Raw genomic sequence first — 24,362 nt, 5'->3', positions numbered from 1 at the left:
TTTGTGATATCACAAATGATACCTTTCCTTCCCAACTCCCTATCTTACACTTTACATCTTCGGCACTGTACTTAGCTAATGATCCCGATGCTGTGGATCCGTCCAACTGCGAAAAAGCTATTGGGGATTCTAGGTTCGTTCTTTCGCATCCCAATCCCTCGGCTAATTCAGGGGAGATGATGTTCCTGGAACATCCACAATCCACAAATGCTTTGCAGGTTGCTTGTTTGCTGCCACTTTCAAGCTGAATGGGGACCACTATCATGGCTTTGTCCTGACTTACCAACCCCCCCGAGTGGTGCCTCATCGGTGGTTCTTCCTCGGCGCGTTTCCCTGCCACGGCTCTTGGTTTGGGCGGGCCTCCGCCTTCCCCTTTTCTCTGCCAGCACTCGGCAGCCCTGTGGCCCAAACGGCCGCACACGAAGCAGCCCCTCCTGCTGGTGCTCACGTTCCCTGTCGGCTCCGTTCTCCTCCCGGCTGGGGTTGATCCCTCCTTCCGGCTCCCCTCTTTCATCTGCGGCCGCTGCTGTAGCCCTCCTCGGTGCCTCCTCGCCTGGGCCAGCGATGTCTCGATGCGCCCCGCCAGCTGAATCCATCCGCGCAGTGTGTCAGGCTCATCACGATGCACCGCCCAGGAGAGGATCTCCCGCCTGAGCCCCTCTTTGAAGAGTTCTATCTTTGTCACTGCAGACCATTCCGGCACCTTTTCAGCGAGGCATTGGAACTCCTCCGCATACTCAGATACCGATCTCTGCCCCTGGGAGACGGTCTTCAACTTCTCCCTCGCCCGGATCTGCTCCAGTGGATCTCGGAAACGGGTCTCCAGGGCCCCCATAAAGCGTCGGAGTGACCCCAGACATGGGTCGCGCCGCGCGTGCAGTTGAACGTACCAGCTGGCCGCTCCCCTCTTCAACACTGCACCAATGGCCCGTACCCGGCTGGATTCCGTTCTAAAAGTGTGAGCATTGTCCTCCATATAGCCCCTCACCGTGGTCAGGAAAAAATCCAGTTCAGAGGACTCTCCCCCAAACTCGATCCTAAGTTCCTCTCGTCTCGGTAGGGGTCCCTGTGGTGGCAATCCCCAATTCTCCGCCCGTCGCAAGCCCCCTTGCGGACCAGTGGGCCCCGCTGCTGCTTCCCTTTGCCCTGTGCCACGCCCGGCATTCGCCAGGGGCACCAGGGTCTCAGTTGGGAGCGTAGCCGGGATTCTCGGAGGCTTTTCCCCTTCGTCGTCACTCTCCTCCACCCGCGTCAGGCTTGGTTGGATCTTGGGCCGGGCACCGGGCTCCTTTCGCATTTCCCTTCCCTTCGGTGCTGGGAGGTCTGCAAAGCCCTGGCTGCTTCCCATGCTCACGTCCCACATTGAGCTAGCCCGAAGTTCCCTTCCTCTCTCCGGCTCCGCCAAAACCGCCAGGCGCTCCATCGCCCTCGACATCACTGCCAGGGTGGTCTCCATCGCCGACATCCTCTCCTCCAGAAACACCATCCTTTGCGGGCCTGGGGAAGGTGAACCTTCCTCTCCTCCGGTGCTGTCTCCCCGCACCACTCCACGCCTCTGGGTTACCCCATTTGGCTGGGCATAAGCGGTGGATGACGCCAGGGCCGCCAGCTGGTGGAACTCAGCGTCCGGCTCGGGAGTGGCCCTTTCCGACCTTCCTCCTCCTGCGCCCAAGAGCTCTTCATCCTCCACTTGCATGTTACACCTCACCGCTACAGCGGGATGGTGTCCGTATTCTTGGCTTAGTGTCAGCTCACCACAGCCGCTCCTGAATGAACACACAAGACTCTCTGTGATATCACCAGAAACTTTTACTGTAGGAAACATGAACATCAGAAAAGCCAAGAATGGGATACTACGACCAACCCTCCTTTATATACCCTCCCCCTCATTTGAACAGTCTCTTCCCGCTCAGTAAAACCCCGCGCAAATTCCCCGCCAAGTCCAGCAGCCGTTTCTTCTCCAAGTCCTGAGCCGCAGGTGTCTTATCAATGTCAGTGACCCTGAAACTCAGAGCCACATCCAGGCTCTAGTAGCAGGGTTCTGACAACAAATAACACTATGTAACAAAAATTGAAAAAAATGTTCTGTTCCTGGTTTGAAAGTGTAATTTCCTGTTTAATTATATGGTACTTATTTTGAAAGTAGTTGTTATACTTCAGAAACTTTGTTTTTGTGGCTGCCTCAAACTATGTTGAATTGGTTGAAACTTTATGAGATACAAAGTTTTTGCAGTTTAATAAATTTTTCCTATGTTTTTATGACAGCGCCAATTAGTAAATGACATTTATAACCCAGGAACAAAAATTGTGTTACATAGTGTAATTAAGAAGATCAGTTAACTTGTAGTCACCATCTCTTAAATCAAAAATTATTAAGACATTACAAGGAATGCTTGACTGTTGGTCATTATCCCTCTCTGTATCATGATATATACTAATATTCTTCATGAGTTTTCTCACCTGGAGTCATAAAATGTAACATAACTTGAAGGGCCTCTAATTGAACAGATGCCAACGTTTTATGTTTCCTCATTGCCTTCACAACTCTGGATGCAGTTACTGTCATTATATCCAAAGGGAGAAAACTGAAAGATCAATCATTTAAAAACATTGAACACCACATTATCACACATTTGTTGTTAAACAGGTATGAATCTTATTACATTTTTGTTACATAGTGTAATGAAGGCATTACTAAGTTACATTACGACTGTATGTCAACAGTGGAGAACTTCACTAATTTGGGGAAAATGCTTTGATTTTTTTGGTTAGGTTTACTTCAGAACTTGAGAACAACTGGTGAGTTGTATCTCATTCCTGTTTCTACGGTAACAAAAATGAACCTAATACACTTTTCAAAACAGAATAAAAATGTAACTATTTGGTTACTTTTTTTAAAAGCTGGAAAACAAGGAATATTTTTTTTTAAAAAAACTAATGAAAATGGTAACTAACTAACAGTATGGTCCATGGCACTATGTAACTAAACAATGTTTAAAAATAACTTTCCAAACTTTGCTAATCTTTGAACACCAAACCATGTGCAGAACTACAATACTGATTTCAGAAACTGTTGATCAAAACCTTAGATGTAGATTTGTTGTTGTAACAGCCCTTCAAGTTGATTCTGACTTATGTTAACCCTATAATGAAAGTTTTCTTGGTGAGATTTGTTCAAATGAAGTTTACCATTGCTTTCATCTTAGGCTGAGAGAGTGTAACTTACCCATGGTCACCCAGGAGGTTTCAACAGCTGAGTGGGGTCTCCTAGGCCCCTTCTACACTGCCATATAATCCAGATTATCAAAACAAATAATGTACATTATCTGCTTTGAACTGATTGAGTCTACACTGCCATATACTCCAGTTTATAGCAGATAATCTGGATTTTATATGGCAGTGTAGAAGGGGCCCTAGAGTCTAGTACAGGGGTCCCCAAAGTAAGGCCCGGGGGCCGGATGCGGCCCTCCAAGGTCCTTTACCTGGCCCCCACCCTCAGTTTTATAATATATTTTTATATCAGTTTTAATAATATAATATATTGTATATACATATAATATTGATAAAAATATTATGTTATACATTATAATACTAATAATAATACCATATAATAATATTAATTATGTTATATATTACATATAGTATTACAGTATAATGGTATAGTTCAATATAGTAATGTATAATGCTAATATTGTGCTATGCTAATAATATAATATATTGTATTTACATACCGCTGCTCTGAGTCCCCATCAGGGTAAGAAGGGTGGGATATAAATGTAGTAAATAAATGTAGTAAATAAATAAATAATTAATTTTAGACTTAGGCTCACCCAAATTCTGAAATGACTTGAAGGCACACAACAACAACAACAACAACAACAACCCTAATTAACTTGACTATCTCATTGGCCAGCAGCAGGCCCACACTTTCCATTGAAATCCTGATAGGTTTATGTTGGTTAAGATTGTTTTCATTTTTAAATACTGTATTGTTCTTTCATTGTTGTTGTTGTTGTTGTTGTTTTGCACTACAAATAAGACATGTGCAGTGTGCATAGGGATTTGTTCGTATTTCTTTTTCAAATGATAATTCGGCCCCTCAACAGTGTGAAGGATTGTAGACCGGCCCTTTGCTTTAAAAGTTTGAGGACCCCTGGTCTAGTACAACACTCAAACCACTACACTATGTTGGTTCTCCAATATAATTACCTTCCTTCAAAAGCACGATTCAGCAATTTGCAGGCACTTTCTGCAACTTCGGCAGAACTTGAATGTTTCTTCATCATGTCCAAGACATTCATGTGTATTCCTTTTGCCAACAGAATTGTTCTAATATTTACTACAATACAAAAACAAAGTAAAGAATGTGTGGTGGTTGCAAGAATCTAAATTTAAAATGTGTGACTTTTAATTTTTTATCCCAAATGAAAATCAATCATCAATCCAGATAAAAATTGTTTAAACAAAGACGTATTCAGAACAAAGACTTTATAAGTCACCCTCAGGAAAGTTTGGTAGGAACATAACTAGAGTTAGTTGCATTTAGTTCACATTTACATCAACAGGTTTTAATTAAATCCGTGTGTTTAGATTTGATCGGGGTTAATGCACACAAATGCAAAAAAACTTACTCTGGACATGAACAGCATTTTAAATTCAAAATGTAAAATTCTTCACAGTTCCCAAATTATACTCATTTCCCTTTTAGTTAAGTTAAAGGTAAAGGTTCTTCCCTGACATTGTCTAGTCGTGTCTGACTTTGGGGGTTGGTGCTCATCTCCATTTCTAAGCCGAAGAACCAGCGTTGTCCGTAGACACCTCCAAGGTCATGTGGCCGGCATGACTGCATAGAGCGCGGTTAGCTTCCCGTCGGAGTGGTACCTATTAATCTACTCACATTTGCATGCTTTCGAACTGCTAAGCTGGCAGAAGCTGGGGCTAACAGCGGGTGCTCACTCTGCTCCCCGGATTCGAATTGGCGACCTTTTGGTCAGCAAGTTGAGCAGCTCAAATGTTTAATCCGCTGCGCCACCAGGGGCTCCCTAAAGTTTTAGTTAAACTTTCTATTTAATAATTACAATGTGTTTAGGATCAGGTCAATTTAGTTTAGGGTTAGGTTTTATGCCTCTCCTTTCCCACCATGAGAGCTACTGAGTTCCTTTACCATTTTGTTCCAGTAGAGTCGCCAAGGCATTTGCAGCTGCCTGAAACACTTCCTTTGAAGAGGAATGCATCAGCATGGCCAACATCATTTCCCTATGAATGGGAAACCTAAGACAAGCAGAAAAAGAACTACAAGCTATAATAACAATGAAAATGTCACAGTGAAGAAAACAACACACAATTATTTTCTTCTGGCATGATGGATAAGGAATGAAAAGGCAACACAAGTGTCATATTTTCATCTGTCCCTTTACAGCAGTGGTTCTCAACCTGTGAGCCCCCAGATGTTTTGGCCTACAACTCTCAGAAATACCAGACAGTTTACCAGCTGTTAGGATTTCTGGGAGCTGAAGGCCAAAAACATCTGGGGACCCCAGGTTGAGAACCACTGTCCTACAGTCTTACCATATGTGAACCTGCTTGAAGCTTGATGATGAATACACGTGTCCTTCTGCCATACAAACTATAAAAGCCGGAAAGTGCAAAGTTTTCACGCCAACATGAGCACAAGTAGTGCCTTAACATATTACTATTTCTGCCCTGGGCTGGAATTCAGCCACAATTGGGGCTGCATCTACACTGTCATACAATCCAGATTATCAAAGCAGATAATCCACATTACCTGCTTTGAACTGCATTATATGAGTCTACACTGCCATATAATCCAGTTCAAAGCAGATTATCTGGATCTCGAAACTTGACTATATGGCAGTGTAGATGGGGCCTCAGTTTGTCAGGACTACCACCAAAATGATTTTGAGCAACTCCATCCCATTGCCATTCTCCTTTTTCAGAAGATCCTCCAGAGCAGTAGCTCTCAACCTGGGGTCTCCAGATGTTTTGGCCTTCAACTCTCAGAAATCCTAACAGCTGGTAAACTGGCTGGGATTTCTGGGAGTCAAAGGCCAAAACACCTGAGGATCCACAGGTTGAGAACCACTGCTCCAGAGAGAAATGAGAGGGATGCATAAAGGAGATATAAACTTCTTTCAATAAACTTATTTTAGGAAAAACTCACAGAAAAAAAAACTTTCAATCTTATCCCAGCTGCTATAGAAACAGCTATTCGTGGCTCATTCCTACACTTTGGAGGCTTACCTGCACTATCTAGTAAACCTCAGAGAAAAAAAAATCTTATGGCTTTTTTGTTCTAGTTACATGGAGTGGTCTCCATGCAAGATCATTCAGAGTGGTATTTCTTTTCTTTTTTTTCTTTTCTTTTTTTAATATATATTTTTATTGAAGTTTTACCTTATAAGATAGAGTAAATTAACATCGAAAGAGTGAGAACATTTGATTGTAAAGAAAGTGGGAAAACTGAGATTTAAAAAGGATCAAAAAGGGAGAGAGAAAAAACCAAAAAGTGGTATTTCTTCATTCTGCTTGTTTTCTGTATTAGGAATATTACCATGTCAAAACTATGTATAATATATGAAGCAAGAGTATCCATGTCTTCTTTCTTAAGGCAATCTCCTTCCAATTTTATTTCTGATAATGGAAGGAAGATATAAAAACCTAAAATTATAAATATGTGTCTCAGGATATGAACAACAAACATGAAACTAAACCTACTGACTTTTTCTCTTCATCTCCAATCCTCTCGTGAAGATTACGTTGATACATAAGCAGGTTGTTCAAAGCCCAACATGCAGCCTCCTAAATGAAAAGAGTGAAGAAGCTATTTGAGCAAATAGATCCAAAGTAAACATTTTAAATTTATACCAAAAATAATCAACACTATAATTCATGGCAATGAGGCAAGCATCAAAACCCACAGGATCTGCAAAACACTATACCAGGCTAGCTCTTATAAATAAATTTACAAACATTTACATTTTCAAAATTTGCCTTTATCAAATTGTATTGTTTAATATCTTTTTAGATTTAAAGTATCTTATGGTTTTTTAACCTGTGTAAATAGTTATAATGCTACTTGAAACTACAGTGTTCCCTCGTTACTTCGCGGTTTGCTTTTCGCGCCCTTGCCGTTTCGCGGTTTTTAATAAACACTAAAATAGTATCATAAATCATAAAAACGTATGATTTACAGTGGCGGTGGTCTTAGTCGGGTGTGGGTGGTGGGGCGGAAAAGAAGCCCAAATGGCAGCAGGAGGAGAAGGAGACGGTACCATGTTCCCCTGCCTCTTTCTTCCCTTCCTTCCTCCCTCCCTCTTTCTACTTCCTTCCTGAGGAGAAGCCTAGCATCCCTACTTCATGGATTTTCACTTATTGTGGTGGTCCTGGGACGTAACCAGCACGATAAGTGAGGGAACACTGTATAATGATGTGGCATATAATACTAGAACATTTCTACTTTGGAAACTACATTAGGTAAAATCCAGGCTCCTTCTACACTGCCATATAATCCAGATTATCAAAGAAGATAATCCACAGTATCTATTTTGAACTGGATTATAGGAGTCTACACTGCCAAAGGGGCCAAAGGCAGAGGAAAAATTTAAACCCATGTTTTATAAAGTAATTGCTTGTGGGCCCAGCAGTGCCTGGGTTATTATAAGAAGGCATTGTTTGTTTTGGGATGCTAGCTAATATCACTTAACTTTGGTCCAGATGCATCATTGGCTGGGTTCAGTCCTCTTTGGATAAGGGTGAACTACAACTCCCAGATTCCCAGGGCAATCATCCCCAAACCCTGACAGTATTTGCAATAGGCCATGTTGGGTCTGTATGCAAAGTTTGGGACAAATCCATCATTGTTTGGGTTCATAGTGTGCTCTGAGTGTAGGTAAGCTACAACTCCTATCAATTGCTCCAAAAACCTCCAGTATTTTTTGTTCTTTGTAAGGGTTCTGTGTGCCAAGTTAGTTCCAGGTCTATCGTTGGTGAGGTCCAGAGAGCTCTTTGATTGCAGGTGAACTATAAATCCCAGTACCTACAATGGCTATAAATCAAGGTGAATCCCCCCCAAACTTTTCCAGTATTTTTCTTTGTTCATGGGGGTTCTGTGTGCCAAATGTGGTCCAGGTCCATTGTCAGTGGGGATCACGGTGATATATCTTGATGCAGGGTGAACTACAACTTCCATCATGTGGAGTCAGTCCCCCCAAACTCCTCCAGTATGTTTAGTTGCTGCTTTATTTGTTTTGCAGACAGTTGAAAAGACTATGAAAGGGTTAAGGGAGAGGCAGTGGGCAGGGTCATGCAAATTTCACAGCACTGGAGAGAAAGGAACCTGGGAGGTGTCTTTGGTGGAGGAGAAACAGAAAATGGTCCCCAAATGAAAGGCTTCACTTGGGTAATGGGCAGTATGGTGTTTATGGACGACATTGATAGGGCTCTTGGACATGTTTATGGAACTTGCTATAACCTGAAATGTCAGTGAATGGAGGGCTCCTGCTTAGTGAGAACTATAGCTGTTGTGGAGGCAAAAGGCTGTCTGTGTAAGTGGACGCCTCCTCCACATATATATTTTTCACTTTTATTGTGTGTATAGATAGATATCCAAGATCCTTCCAGACTGCCTTAGTATTGCATCCAACTTTGACAAGTGTGCCCTTAAGCAAACAACTCTTGGAGCTGTAGCCTCCCATCAATAAAATAAATATAAGAGAAAAATGTGTACCTAACAGGTCTCCCATGAGTACAAGTCATGCTGAGGATTGTAAAGCATGATTGTAAAACTTAGCAGTAAACAGATGCTCAAGAAGAGGCTTGCCTGTGAACTTATGGTTCTTTCTTCTTGTTAAAACTGAAACAAAATATGTCAGTCACAAACTTGCCTTGCCTCTTGAGGCTCCCCCTTTGCACGATTTGTTGACTTCTTACCTGCACATCTGTATTTTTCCGGTGCAGTTTTAATGCTTTATAACATGCTTTAAACCAGCATGTTTTTTCTTCTTCCTCTTCCTCTTCCTCTTCTTCCTCGTTTTCTTCCAAATCTCTATTTAAAAATATTGTTTCTGCTGCAGAGAAGAGTTATCATTGATTTGTATTTTGATAATAGGAATATCCATTTCTTAATACACTCTAGTAAAGATTAGCAAAAGTGATGAAACATAGTAATTGTTATTTGCAAAAGATCTGATTTCCGTTTTTTGGCATCCATTTGTTATTACCCGCTCTGCCTGGGGAATTATGTGAGCTATAGTCCAGTGGAATAACAGCAAAGTTTTGCTCATCACCATTACAGGAAAGCTTTCCAAACAGAGATGTTGCTTCTCAGCAAATGAAATTAGTGAGATCTCTCCAAAGCCCCTTACTTTAACACTGCCATAGAAAATCCAGATTATCTGCTTTGAACTGGATATGACAGTGTAGACTCATATAATCCAGTTCAAAGCAGATCATGTGAACTATCAGCTTTGATAATCTGCAGTATAGGGCAGTGCAGAAGGGCCAGAGATAACAAGACACTATTTAAGACAACAAACTGTCTAATAGAAAACCTGTAGGTTTATTTTATACTAGCTTGGGGACCTGGTGGTGCCCAGGTTATTAGAAGAACACATTGTTTATTTTGGGATGTTAGGTAATATTACTGAAGTTTTGTACAGATACAAATCTCTGGATAAGGGCGAATTACAACTTCCAGATCCAAGTTCAATCACCCCCAAACCAGACCTGTATGCATAGTTGGTCATGTTGGATCTGTGTGCCAAGTTTGGTCCAGATCCGACATCTGGATCAAATTTGGTTCAGTGCTTTCTGGCTGTAGGTAAACTATAACTCCCAAAATCAAGGTGCTTTCCCACTAACCCTTGCAGTATGTTCAGTTGGTCATGGGGCTTCTCTGTGCCAAGTTTGGTCTCAGTCCATTGTTGGTGGGCGTCACTGTTTCTCTGGATGTAGGTGAACTATAACTCCCAGAAACAAAGTCCATCCCACTAACTCCTGCAGTATGTTCAGTTGGTCATGGGGCTTCTCTGTGGCAAGTTTGGTCCCAGTCCATTGTTGGTGGGGGCCACAATATCTGTGAAGGTACTGCAAGTACCATTATTTGTGGCACGTTTGGTCCAGATCCAAACTTGCCACGGGTTAAGAGTGCTCTCTGGATGTAGGTCAAGTACAATTCTGGAAAAGATCATTAAGGAAGTGGTCTGCCAACACTTAGAAAGGAATGCGGTCATTGCTAATAGTCAACACTGATTTATCAAAAACAAGTGATGCCAGACAAATCTGATCTCTTTTTTCAATAGAGTTACAAGCTGGGTCAATGCAGGGAATATCATGAATGTAGTGTATCTGGACTTCAGTAAGGCCTTCAATAAGGTCCCCTATGACCGTCTGGCAAACAAACTAATCAAATGTGGGCTAGGCAAAACTACATTAGGTGGAACTGTAATTGGATAAGTCAGCAAACCCAAAGGATGCTCACCAATGCTTCCTCTTCATTCTGGAAAGAAGTGACAAGTGGAGTGCCATAAGTAGCCTTATCCAGAGAACACTGAACCCAGCAGATGACGGATCTGGACCAAATTTGGCACACAGACTCAACATGGCCAACTGCGAATACTGGGGGAGTTTTGGGAGAGTTTATCCAAGATTTTTGGATACTGTAGTTCCCTCACATCCTTATGCATTTTCTAATCGGAGGATTCATAAAAAACAAAAGCAAAAACTGGGGGGTTTTTTCTAAGAAAAAACGTAAATATGACCAAACTGATATGACCTAACATCCAAAAACAAACAATGACATTTTCCAATACCAGTGCACTGCCCGGGTACCCAAGCTAGCAATATAATACAATACCATATATATAATATACTCATATAATCTAGCTAAAAGCAGATAATGTGGATTACCTGCTTTGATGATCTGGATTATATGGCACTGTAGAAGGGGTCTGATGCCCTATCTACACGGCCATACAATGCAATTAAACTGCATTATATGGCAGTGTAGATGGGAACTGAGAAACCTAATACACTTTAATATCTACTACTAGCTGTGCCCGGCCATGCGTTGCTGTGGCTTTTTTTAGGTGGTTGCGTGTCTTAGAGGGGGGGAATCATTTGTTGGGAGGTGTTAGGTGGCCCTGATTGTTTCCTGGATGGAATTCCTTTGTTCTCAGAGTGTTCCTCTTTATTTTGTGTTTTGAGATGAGAGAGTGATGAGTACCGAATGGGTTTGGACCTTCAAAGAGTGGGTGTTTCCCTGTTTGGGGGGGGGGGGGTGATCCTTTGTTGAGCGTAAGAACGTAGAGACATAGATGAGGGGTTGTGTTGTCAATTTTCTAGGTTGGGGGGCCTTTAGTTTTGTTGTTTTGCCTGGTGGAGCGACACCATTATCCTTTGATATATATAGATTACTTACTGAGAAGAGCCAGGCAGCTGAGGCCTGCAGCCTGTAGCTTTGCATTTGCAGGATATTTTTCAATAGCCTCCACAATGACTTCATGTACATCATTCAATACCAGTATATTGAAGAAGTTTTCTGGAAGTGAAAGGAGATTGTAGTAGCTAATTGAGTCTGCATACACTTTGTATACACATCACACAGTATATGGTCTGAAGTGAGAAAACTGAAAGAATGCCTATGCCGAGATCCCCCCCCCCCCCCGCCCTCCAATTATAACCAAATTCATTGTGAATTATTTGATCATGAGCATTTGGGTACATAATTGGACCGACACAAAGTGACAATTGCAGGGAAATACTGGTGCTTTAGGAAAGGCTAAGACGATGGAAGCTCCGCCAGAGCTATTGTTTCATCTTGAGTCTCCTTCAGAAGGACTTTTTGTATTTTAGTGCAAACATATGCATGTTTACTTAGAATAAGCTTTATTACCTTCAATGGGACTCACTCTTAGACACATTTATATAGGACTGCTGATTATTAAGAGATTCAAGAGATGATTGTCAGCAAGTATCAAGATCCTTCTTTAAAAAGAGAGGCCCAAAAGCTACACATCTTTCCTCCACCACTCCGCCCCAAGTAGTATAATAATAGTCTAAATAAACAAAGGGCAGAAAAGTCTTCTTTCTGGACTTACCCAGGGTAAGTTTGTGCAACAAGCAGCAGCTCACTTCCTGAATTGGCTCACTCTTGGGGAAGGTTTTCATCATCTCAACTATGATATTGTAACACCTTACATTTCCAGACATAAGAACTTCCACATTGCTAGCTAAAGACAACAAGGAGAAAAAAGGTTCATCTTACATGATTGAATACCCATTTAGGCCTCTTCTACACTGCCATATAAAATCCAGATTATCTGCTTTGAACTAGATTATATGGGAGTGTAAACTCACATAATCCAGTTCAAATGTTTAAAAAGTGGATGTGGCTCTTAATGGGACATGGCACATTATCACAGGATGTCTATGTCCCGTACCACTGGTGAAATTATACTATTTAGCCAGCATTGCACCACCTGACATCCGCCAGGAAGTAGCAGCCAGCAATGAAAGGACCAAAGCATTGACATCTCCAGCCCTTCCCCTGTGAAGGTATCAACCAACACCTTAAATCAAGAAATAGTTTTCTAAGATCTACAGAGATACTTGCAGGAACACCTCAGCAAGCAAGAGTCCAAAAGTGGCAGGCTAAAACCCGGAACCTCAATCAGTGGCTGACGCCGGATGAGAAACTCCCTCCTGGGCACACAGAAGACTGGACGACTTGGGAGGTGCTGAACAGACTGCGCTCTGGCACCACAAGATGAAGAGGCAACCTTAAGAAATGGGGCCACAAAGTGGAGTCCACAACATGCGAGTGTGGGGAAGAGCAAACCACAGACCACCTACTACAACGCAGTCTGAGACCTGCCACATGCACTATGGAGGACCTTCTTACAGCAACACCAGAAGCACTCCAAGTGGTCAGCTACTGGTCAGAGGACATTTAGTATAATGGCAAGTTGTTGCTGTTGCTGTTGTTGTTGTTTTTAACTCTGTGTTTTCAAATACATTACAACTTATACCCTTGGTTCACTTCTGACATGATAAATAAATAAATCCAGTTCAAAGAAAATTTTGCTTTGATAATCTAAATTATATGGCAGTGTAGAAGGAGCCTTTGTTTTCAAATACAGTAGAATCTCACTTATCCAAGCCTCTCTTATCCAAGCTTCTGGATTATCCAAGCCATTTTTGTAGTCAATGTTTTCAATATATCGTGATATTTTGGTGCTAAATTCGTAAATACAGTAATTACAGCATAACATTACTGCATATTGAACTACTTTTTCAGTCAAATTTGTTGTATAACATGATGTTTTGGTGCTTAATTTGTAAAATCATAACCTAATTTGATGTTTAATAGGCTTTTCCTTAATCTCTGCGTATTATCCAAGATATTCGCTTATCCAGGCTTCTGCCGGCCCATTTAGCTTGGATAAGTGAGACTCTACTGTAGTTTGCTCTGTGAATATTTTCTTTCAAAGAGCATCTTTCTATCTGAGGTGGAGAACTTCTGGGTTTCCAAAATAATTCTCATAGTCCCCAAAACACCCAAAGAAGCTTCCCACTTTTTCCCACCCAAAAAAGCTTCCCTTGGCCATTTCTCCAGTATCAGGAATTCCCAACTAAAAATATCAAGCATTGAATCTGGCATCCGTCTGCAGATACATCATATACAGCACAGTTGAATTGCATCCCTTTCCAAATCTCTCAATTCCTGTTATCCTGAACTGTAGACTGTTAAAAATCATCATATGGATTTCCCCCCCCCTGCTAAACTAGCATGGCTGTATCTTCAGCATACATTCTGTACAGAGTGTTCATAACAATTTAGTAATACAAGATATCCAAGACAGAATTCTAAGAAATCTTTATTCTGAAATGTTTTCCATTAGTTTTGCTATGCCAGCTGTGGGCAGACAAGGCATGGTGCCAGCAGCAATCATTTCTAAAGGCTAACACACCCAGCCGAGAAGAATCTCAGCATATAATCTTGAGACAGCAATCTGTGCTTGTTCAGATTTCACACACTGCTTCACTGTTGGTCATGTATTGTGCAATGAAAAGCCACTTTTGAGACACACAAAAATACTTTTCCTGCTTTTAATTTCCAAATCGGAAAGTGGCATAAAAAAGATCATACATTTATGCAGAAATGATCTCAACTTTGTCACTGTTCTTCTTCTGTGCCTATCTGTATCATTTCTGCATTTGGCACATTATACCAAGTCAGGCAATTTAGTTCCGCAAAAGCTATCCAAGATGTAGACCGTTTTTAGGCAATGCATTCACTACATCAATGAGCTATGATCATTAATACCAAGGATGGGGAATATGAACTGCAACTGTTATCATCCCCCACCCTGGCTATGCTGGCTTGGCTGATGTGATCAGTAAATCCAAGAAAATCTAAGGCCCTTTCTACACTGCCATATAATCCAGATTATCAAAGGAGATAACCCACATTATTCACTTTGAACTGGATTATATGGGCCGGGCTGTGACGCAGACTGGTTAGTAGCCACTTCGTCACTATAACCAAGAGGTCATGAGTTCAAGGCCAGTCTGTATCAGAGTGAGCACCCGACCATTAAAATAAAAAACAGCCCTGCTCATTGTTGACCTAAGCAACCCCAAAAAATAGTTGCATCTATCAAGTAGGAAATTTAGGTACCACTTATGTGGGGAGGCTAATTTAACTATAAAACCATAAAAATCATCCAGCAGAGTTTGGAATGAGGAAGTATCCAAGAACTCGGCATCACAGTGGATGATGAAGCAGCTGCTCCCCCTGTGGCCAAAATCGAGCATACCCTCAGGAAGCTGGAAGATGGAGAAGGTTAAATTGCCTCTGTGTCTCTGTCTCTATGTTCATATGGCATTGAATGTTTGCCACGTACGTGCACATTGTGATCCACCCTGAGTCCCCTTCAGGGTGAGAAGGGCAGAATATAAATACTGTAAATAAATAAATAAATAAATTATATGAGTCTACACTGCCATATAATCCAAAGCAAATAATCTGGATTTTTGTAGAAGGGATCTAAAAGACCATTTCACAAGATGACATGATGCTATGTGCAATTCAACAGAGACAGGAAGGTATTCAGTGTTAAACAATGAGAAAAACATTTTCATATGGTAAATACTACCCAGACTTTACCAATGACATCTCCTTTAAAAAAATGCATGCATGGCCAGAGGAAACAACTCACAGTGTCAAAATAGGAAGCGAGTGACTCATTAGTCATCCTTCTGCCCTCCAGGTATTAAAACAACCATACTTACGCGGCCCGGCTAATGAATGTAGAGATAAAAGTGCAGGAAGGACTAGGTTCTCTTTCTCTGGGAATTTTTTAAACACATTGAGTATAATCATGTGGTCTTTGTCTTCAACAAATTCCATCAGCTGCTCATCTGGAACTGATTTTTTTTAGAAAAAAGAAATATGATATAAACATAACATCCGTGGTATATTTACACAAGTGTATTGACAACTAATAAGTTAACACAGGATAGGAGGGTTTCTTTTGCAAAGTGGGTTTAAAATGCAAAACCCTGCAATACTCACCAGAATCCAATGTGCATCATGAAGACGGCCAGCAGTCCATTTGCAGTGAATACAAGGTTTTGGGGTTAATGTAGGCCCCTTCCACACAGCTGTATAAAATCCACATAAGGCTCACCCTGACCCTATAATGATGGCTGTCATGAACAATTCCTTGGCTGAAACCTCTGATTTTGGCCCTTCCACACTGCCCCTATATCCCAGGATCTGATCCCAGATTATCTTCTTATCTCAGATTATCTCATTTCCTAATTGGTTCTATCATAAAACCATGGAAAATGTTTATTAAACTGCAAAAACTTTGCGGGACATTGTGCATAGTTTTTCCATGAATATCTCCTAGAGTCTCAACTTTCAAACCAGAACAGAATTCTTTTCAAATTTTGTTACATAGTGTAGTTTTGTTATGCTAACTTTAAATTTGGAAACAATAGCACAGCAATTAAAAGTAGCTGAAGTATATGTTCCTTTTCAGAACCAGGGGTTGCCAGGTCTTGCATTTTCCTTAGTCTTAATATAAAAATGGGCATAGAAGGTATTACTGTAGCATTCAAACTAGGTATAGGTAAAGGTTTTCCCCTGAAGTTAAGTCCAGTCATGACCAACTCTGGGGGTTGGTGCTCATCTCCATTTCTAAGCCAAAGAGCCGGCGTTGTCCGTAGACACCTCCAAGGTCATGTGGCCGGCATGACTGCATGGGGCGCCGTTACCTTCCCGCCAGAGCGATACCTATTGATCTACTCACATTTGCATGTTTTCGAACTGCTAGGTTGGCAGGAGCTGGGGCTAACAATGGGCGCTCATTCCGCTCCCAAGATTTGAACCTGGGACCTTTTGGTCCAGAAGTTCAGCAGCTCAGCGCTTTAACACACTGTGCCACCAGGGGCCCCCATCTGCATATAGGTGGAACCAAACTCCGGATGACCTCTCCCGGCAATGTCATGTATATGTTAAACAGCATGGGGGACAAAACAGAACTCAGAGGAACCCCCTCAGGTCAGTGGCCAGGGGTTTGAACAGGAGTCCACGAGCATCCACTTCTTGGTACAGCCCTCCAGAAAGGACCAGAGCCACTGTCTCCCAGTCCCATCCCAGTGAGATGGCCTAAAAGGATACCATGGTTGACGGCATCAAAAGCCAATGAGAAGTCCAGGAGAACTAACAGGGACATGCTCCCCCATCTAGCTCTCTATGTAGGTCATTCACCAAGGTGACCAAAGCTGCCTCTGTTCCATAAGTAGAATGAAAGGGATCTAGGTAACTGGTTTCACCCAGAAACCCCTGGAGATGGAAGGCCACCACATTCTCCAAAACCTTGTTCAAAAAGGGAAGGTTGGCCACTGGTCGATAGTTGTCCATTATGGAAAGGGTCAGGGATGGCTTTTTAATATAGATCTCATAGCTGTCTCCTTTACGCAAGTTGGAATTTTGTTCCAAGGAAGCACTGACCACAGTGTTCACGTACTCTGCCACTCCAGTCACCTTCTTGCCTGTTTGATCAAATGGGAAGGGTGAGGATCTAGAATACATGTGATAGCTCTCACCTCTCCAATGTGAGTTAAAGTCTGACACCACTTTAACTGCCATAGCTCAATGCTGTGGCATTCTTGGAAGTGTAGTTTACCAGCACTATTTGGCAGAGAAGGCTATAAACGTAAAACTACAGCTCCCATTATTCCATGGCATTAGACCATGGTTGTTAAAGTGGTGTCGATCTGCATTAATTTCACAACATAGATGCATCCCAGCAAAAACAAATGATGTGTTCCTCTATGTCAACACTTTCATTCACCATGGAATTGCAAACTATTGATTTTATTGTTTCTTTCCAGAGATTATTTTTCTTTGGGTGAGAAAGCAAAAGAGTACACAGAACACTTCCGAGTAGTCAAGAGCTATTTCTCTGAAGAGCACTTTACCACATAAAACCTTTTCCTATTTCACCATATGGCACCAGAAAACTGAAGAATAAAAATACTGAATTATATTATTTACCTTTTTCCAGAAGCATGTGCAAAGCTTTGCATCCATATTTCTGGATCTCTTCATTATCAGAAAATGTATCCATAGCATCAAAAACCAATAAAAATACATCAGTCCCTTCTTCCAAGAGAAGAAGTGTTATTTCATCTACAAATAGAAGGGAACATCTGCAAGTTATTTAATTATTAAATACTTTTTTTTCATCTCAGAATCACATTATTTCACATTTAGGATTTTGTCATCTAACCTTTACCGGACAATCCAAGGTATGGCCACTTGAATTGTGTTAGAGTACTCAATTCTGCATACACACTATCCTTTATTCAAAATGACTGCTCCAGAAGTGATCAGTATTTTGAAGAACTTGAAAATCAGTATTTTGAAGAACTGAAGACTTGGATGTTTCAGCAGGCCTTCGGAGATACAGTCATTAATTAATCAGCCCCAGAGGGTTTTTAATAATCTATCCTGTATTTATTACGGTCTTACCTTTTATGTGTTTTTAATGTAATTTTTTATCCTGTATTGTTGTTTTAATTGATATATTGCATTACTGTTTTATCTGTTTTATATTGTGATTGTATTATATTGCTTATATTTTGTCCTTATGTTGTTTGGGCCTCTGCCCCATGTAAGCCACCCCGAGTCCCCACAGCAAGATGGTGGCGGGGTATAAATAAAGTTTTATTATTATTATTATTATTATTATTATTATTATTATTATTATTATTATTTATTTTGGATACTCATATACATAATGAAATATTTTAGAGATGAAACCAAAGTCTAAATAGATAAGTAATGTATATTTTTGTGCTTGAAACAAAGTTAGTATACATTGGACCATCAGAAAATGAAAGTGTTACTATCGTAGCTACCCATAAGGACAATTTCAGATTTCGGTGTATTTCGGATTTCAGAATTCTGGATAAGGGATATTCAACCTGTACCAGAATGCAGCCTTAAATAACAAAGCAACCATACCCATATTTATTCAGAAAATCCAGTGATTTCAAAGAAACTTGCCAACTAATCAATGTGCATACCATACTATTTGTACCTGAACGGTGAATCTCTTTAGCCATTGAATTAATATTGCATGTAATGAAAGGATTAAAATCTATGTAACATTTTATATATTTTATATCTAAACTTGAACATCTACACAACTTAACAAAATGTAGCATTTACCTGAAAAGTGGGGGGGGGGGGAGAATACACATAAAACAGCTCAATTCATTTCTTTCATTGATATACAGCACTTAAAATTGATGGAATCCTTTCGAGATTGGAAAGGTTCCTCACCACCTCACCTTCCTCAAGGATATTAAGAAAGCTCAGACAGTTTTTGCTAAGAATAATTAATACAATGACAGGCTGAATCCATCCCTAACAGTGGTAGGATGACACTCTGGAATTCAAAGACATTTTTCAAGGTCTTCCTTAAAATAAATTGTAGACCTAAAAGGCACACTTCCTTCCACTCAACCATCTAACTTTGTATTTGAACTCATTCTATCAACTACTAGCTGCCTGATTAATGAAGACTAGGAGATGCACACACTCACGCCCGCACTCTCCATCTCTCTGTTTCTTTTCTTACACACTGTTGTATTATCATATCACATGTTTATGTCATTTTATTCTGTTTTAAATCCTCTCCAGTTGGTCTTGTGAAAGCAACTAATTGCTGATGCTCTCTATCTCACTCTTTCCATATGTGTGCTTTAAGTGCATCATTGGGCCGGGCTGTGGCGCAGGCTGTTGAGCAACCAGCTGCAGCCAGCTGCAACAAATCACTCGGACCAAGAGGTCATGAGTTCGAGGCCAGATCGGAGCCCTGCGTTTGTCTTGTTTTTGTTCTATGTTAAGGCATTGAATGTTTGCCTTATATGTGTAATGTGATCCGCCCTGAGTCCCCTTCAGGGTGAGAAGGGCGGAAAATAAATAAATAAATAAATAAATAAATTTCCATGTTGTTTCAGTCACATTAATAGCATCATTACTAACTCCCATACCCCACCTATAGCATTGTGACTGGTTTTAAAAAAAAACCTGGAGTTGTAATAGTGCTAAGATGGCACAGTAGAAGGATGTGCTATAACGTTATGATGATACAATAGAGAACAACAACAAACAAACAAAAGACAGAAATCAGAAGGGGAGGTTAAGAGGAATTAAAATATACTATCTATATACAGTAGAGTCTCACTTATCCAAGCTAAACGGGCCGGCAGAAGCTTGGATAAGTGAATATCTTGGATAATAAGGAGGGATTAAGGAAAAGCCTATTAAACATCAAATTAGGTTATGATTTTACAAATTAAGCACCAAAACATTATGTTACACAACAAATTTGACAGAAAACGTAGTTCAATACGCAGTAATGTTATGTTGTAATTACTGTATTTACGAATTTAGCACCAAAATATCACGATACAGTAGAGTCTCACTTATCCAACACTCGCTTATCCAACGTTCTGGATTATCCAACGCATTTTTGTAGTCAATGTTTTCAATATATCGTGATATTTTGGTGCTAAATTCATAAATACAGTAATTACTACGTAGCAATACTGCATACTGCATACTACTTTTTCTGTCAAATTTGTTGTCTAACATGATGTTTTGGTGCTTAATTTGTAAAATCATAACCTAATTTGGTGTTTAATAGGCTTTTCCTTCATCCCTCCTTATTATCCAACATATTCGCTTATCCAACATTCTGCCGGCCCGTTTATGTTGGATAAGTGAGACTCTACTGTATATTGAAAACATTGACGACAAAAATGGCTTGGATTATCCAGAGGCTTGGATAAGCGAGGCTTGGATTAGTGAGATTCTACTGTACATAAAAATGTACTGTCCGCTTGTAGGACCGAATTAACAACAAAACCACTGGAGCAAATAACACAAAATTTGGCAACAAAATGCCACCACAAAGAAAAAGACATACACACAAGTCCTTTTAAGGGAAAAGGACTTTAAAAGGACTTAAAGGACTTAAAGGACTTAACCCCCCCCCAAAAAAAAAACAACAACATACAGTGCATGCACGAGAAATACTGCCCCAAGCCCCGCACCCCTCCAGCGTGCGGTGGGAAAAACCCACTGAGGACAACTGGAGGATGGAGCCCAACTGGCTCTGCAGATGCCCTCCCTCCAAACTAGGAGCCACACGGCCCCTGAGAAGAGAGCAGGTAGAAGGGGAATGGAGCCAAAGAGTTCCGCAAGCACCCTGCACCCATCCCGGAGCCACGCAGACTCGAAGACCCCCCCCCCCTTGCCCTGGAGAGCAGCGGATGGGAAGGGGGAATGGAGCCTCAATGGCTCCACTCAACCAGGAGCCATGCAGCTTGAAACGGCCTCCAACCCCCACACCGAGACCAGGGCCCAAATGGGGGGGAGGCAGAAGATGTCCTGCGTGGGGCTTGCCTCACGGCCTCCACAGCCCCAAGACCAAGACACCCCCCCCCACACGCCCAGCGCCCCCAGGAGAAACCTCCTAAGAGGGAGGGGGTGCAGGCCAGCAACCCTGCCAGGCCTGAACCCCCCCCCCCCCCACACACACACACACACACACTTTCAGAACGGTGATCGATGACCCACATAGGACTAAAATCCACACAGAAGTGGATTTAAATGTGTTTCCTTTCCTGTCATTTCAAGCCATGGCTCCATTGAGTCCCAGTCTCCAGGGCAGCAGAAAGAAAGTCTGCTCCCTCTTTCTTAAGGCATCCTTTCACATGTTTATAAATGGCTCTCGTGTCTCCTTTCAACCTTCTCTTCTGCAGGTAAACAGCTCTTTAACATGCTCCTTATAGGGATTATTCATCCTTTTAGTTGACCTCTTCCTCTGGACACCTTCCAGCTCAGGGTCATTATTATTATTATTATTGACACAACGACATTGTATGACACAGCAAACAAGATAGATATGCTGGATTTCGTATCACAAAATCACAAGTCGAACACTTCCCAAATGTTTAGGACTGTGTGATGTATTTTTGGATGATGCGCTCAGATCCCAGTAGGGTGGCCTTTTGCAGTTGGCAAATTGTAATTTTGTCAATGTCTATTGTTTCCAAATGCCAGCTGAGATCTTTTGGCATGGCACCCAGTGTGCTGATCACCACTGGGACCACCTGTACTGGTTTCTGCCAGAGTCTTTGAAGTTCAATCTTGAGGTCCTGATAGCGGCTGAGTTTTTCCTGTTGTTTTTCGTCAATGCGATTATCACCTGGGATGGCAACATCAATGATCCAAACCTTTTTTCTTTCCACAACTGTGATGTCTGGTGTGTTGTGTTCCAGAACTTTGTCAGTCTGGATTTGGAAGTCCCACAGTATCTTTGCGTGCTCATTTTACAATACTTTTGCAGGTTTGTGATCCCACCAGTTCTTTGTTGCAGGGAGGTGGTACTTGAGGCATAAATTCCAATGAATCATTTGGGCCACATAGTTGTGCCTCTGTTTGTAGTCTGTCTGTGTGATTTTCTTACAGCAGCTGAGGATATGATCAATGGTTTCGTCAGCTTCCTTGCATTTTGAGTCATCAGCTGATTTTTCGATCTTGGCCTTAATTGCATTTGTTCTGATGGCTTGCTGCTGGGCTGCAAGGATCAGGCCTTCTGTCTTCTTCTTCAGTCCCATTTGTGAGCCATAGCCATTACCAAGTCTTCTCCTTATCAGCTTATTATTATTATTATTATTATTATTATTATTATTATTATTATTATTAGTTTGCTGTGAATCATGAAAATGAACAAAACCTCGCTTCCAGTATTAAGAAACTCTAAAACCAGGACAGTAAATAAAGAACAACACTCTGAAAATAGGGAAATCCCAGACAGGAAACAACCAGAGCCAGCTAACACCTCCCAACAAAAAATTCCTCCAGGGAGGAAGCAGCCAGGCTTTGAAGCTCCAAGGCCATAAAATGCTAATCAAGGTGACTAATTGCAGCATTCATACTTGCCTCCAACAGACAAGAGTTCTTTCTCCCACCCTGGACATTATTCCACAGAGATATAAACCCCGCCACAGCAACACGTGGCTGGGCACGGCTAGTATAATATAATAATAATGATGATAATAATAACTTGTTCTATCTCCCTGAAGAAGAGGGAAGAGAGAAGTAATCTTCCCTATCTGAGCACTGTGAGCAATCTGGCATTCCTTGAGAATCCTTGCGAGAGAGATACTGTGGCCACACCCCCCCCCCCCCAACATACCACTAATAGTTCATTCACAAAAGAAATTGCTAAGATATCTGCACCCTGAATTTACTGAACTTGTCAGGAAAAGGAGATCATTACTCGATGATTTCCAGTGTGAACAAAACACATTTTTTATTTTTTTATTTTTGTAATACATCAATGCCTGGAGAGCAACTACACCATGCAATAAGGCTAAGGCAGAAGTGAGAATAACGCATTGCTTTGACAGCATAACAGGGCAGTGTGATAACACCTTTGGACTACATGAAACTATTGCACAAGGACTTTTTAAGAAAACAGAACAATTGCTCATTAGCCTGTTCATGGCAAAGGTGCAAAAAGTCACATTTGCCTATCCATCAATTAAAACAATTTCATGTTGCTAAAGGGTTCAGAAAAAATGTAAATCCATCGACACACCACACATTCTCGCAATATTGTGTACATTATCCAGTCCTAAGAAACCATTATACTTAGATAAAGCCATTACCTGAAGAAAGAAGCAGATTTAATGCTTTGAGGCCAACTGTTGAAAGAAGTACATTTGCATTGTGGATCTTAAGCATCTTAAGAATGTGCCTAAAGTAAAAAACAAACAAACACGATGTCAATCCAAAACCCACAATGTTGTTTCATAAAGGCAATGACTTGACAAAACATAGAAGCAAATGTATTTTTTACTGCATAGTATACAAAGCCTAACAGCATGCATGGGTATTTGAATTCCAGTTGTATATAGCTATTAGTATCCCCAGCAGCACATTCACACACACAAACAGAAGTCTGAATAAACAAGATATAGATGGGTATTCAAATGGATCTCGCCAACTAAATCTGGCTACTGTCATCTAATTTGGCCTTTATACCACTCTTTTGGCCTTTCATGAACCTTAATAATGCCACAGTGCTGTAACACTGTTGTTTATTCGTTCAATCGCTTCCAACTCTTTGTGACCTCATGGACCAGCCCATGCCAGAGCTTCCTGTTGGCCGTCGCCATCCCCAGTTCCTTCAGGGTCAAGCCAGTCACTTCAAGGATACCATCCATCCATCTTGCCCTTGGTCGGCCCCTCTTCCTTTTTCCTTCCATTTTCCCCAGGATCATTCTCTTCTCCAAGCTTTCCTGTCTTCTCATGATGTGGCCAAAGTACTTAATCTTTGCCTCTAATATCCTTCCCTCCAGTGAGCAGACGAGCTTTATTTCCTGGAGTATGGACTGGTTGGATCTCCTTGCAGTCCAAGGCACTCTCAGAATTTTCCTCCAATACCACAGTTGAAAAGCATCTATCTTCCTTTGCTCAGCCTTCCTTATGGTCCAGCTCTCGCATCCAGCTATCACTGGTTGATGTCTTTATTTGTTGTTATAATACTGTTGTTTTATCCTGCTTTTATACTGTGAATTGCATTTTTATGTAATTTTATTTTAACTGTGTTGTTGGGCTTCATCCCATGTGAGCTGCCCCGAGTCCCCTAGGGGAGATGGTGGCAGGATACAAAAATAAAGTTATATTTTTATTATCCATAATTCACTATGGAGAATACCATTGCTTTAACTATGCGGACCTTCAT

The 24,362-nt window shown here is 41.3% G+C and overlaps 1 protein-coding gene across 2 annotated transcripts in view; it reads right to left on the bottom strand.

The window, feature by feature from the left end:
• Window positions 1–24,362, bottom strand: part of lrrk2 (leucine rich repeat kinase 2) — a 123,508-nt gene that overhangs the window by 82,791 nt on the left and 16,355 nt on the right. For both annotated transcript variants that reach the window (XM_062981694.1, XM_008111593.3), the window contains exons 4-13: window positions 23,284–23,372; window positions 17,588–17,722; window positions 15,313–15,447; window positions 12,117–12,248; window positions 11,438–11,557; window positions 8,950–9,086; window positions 6,740–6,819; window positions 5,165–5,271; window positions 4,210–4,339; window positions 2,461–2,585 (exon numbers count right to left, since the gene is read on the bottom strand). In XM_062981694.1, coding sequence (XP_062837764.1) covers window positions 2,461–2,585; window positions 4,210–4,339; window positions 5,165–5,271; window positions 6,740–6,819; window positions 8,950–9,086; window positions 11,438–11,557; window positions 12,117–12,248; window positions 15,313–15,447; window positions 17,588–17,722; window positions 23,284–23,372 — 1,190 coding nt within the window. The remainder of the gene's footprint in view (window positions 1–2,460; window positions 2,586–4,209; window positions 4,340–5,164; window positions 5,272–6,739; window positions 6,820–8,949; window positions 9,087–11,437; window positions 11,558–12,116; window positions 12,249–15,312; window positions 15,448–17,587; window positions 17,723–23,283; window positions 23,373–24,362) is intronic.

This window comes from Anolis carolinensis, chromosome 5 (assembly GCF_035594765.1).
Source record: "Anolis carolinensis isolate JA03-04 chromosome 5, rAnoCar3.1.pri, whole genome shotgun sequence".
Taxonomy (NCBI): domain Eukaryota; kingdom Metazoa; phylum Chordata; class Lepidosauria; order Squamata; family Dactyloidae; genus Anolis; species Anolis carolinensis.
Note: the sequence above shows the minus strand (reverse complement) of the source record. Positions and strands in the feature narration are given on the sequence as shown.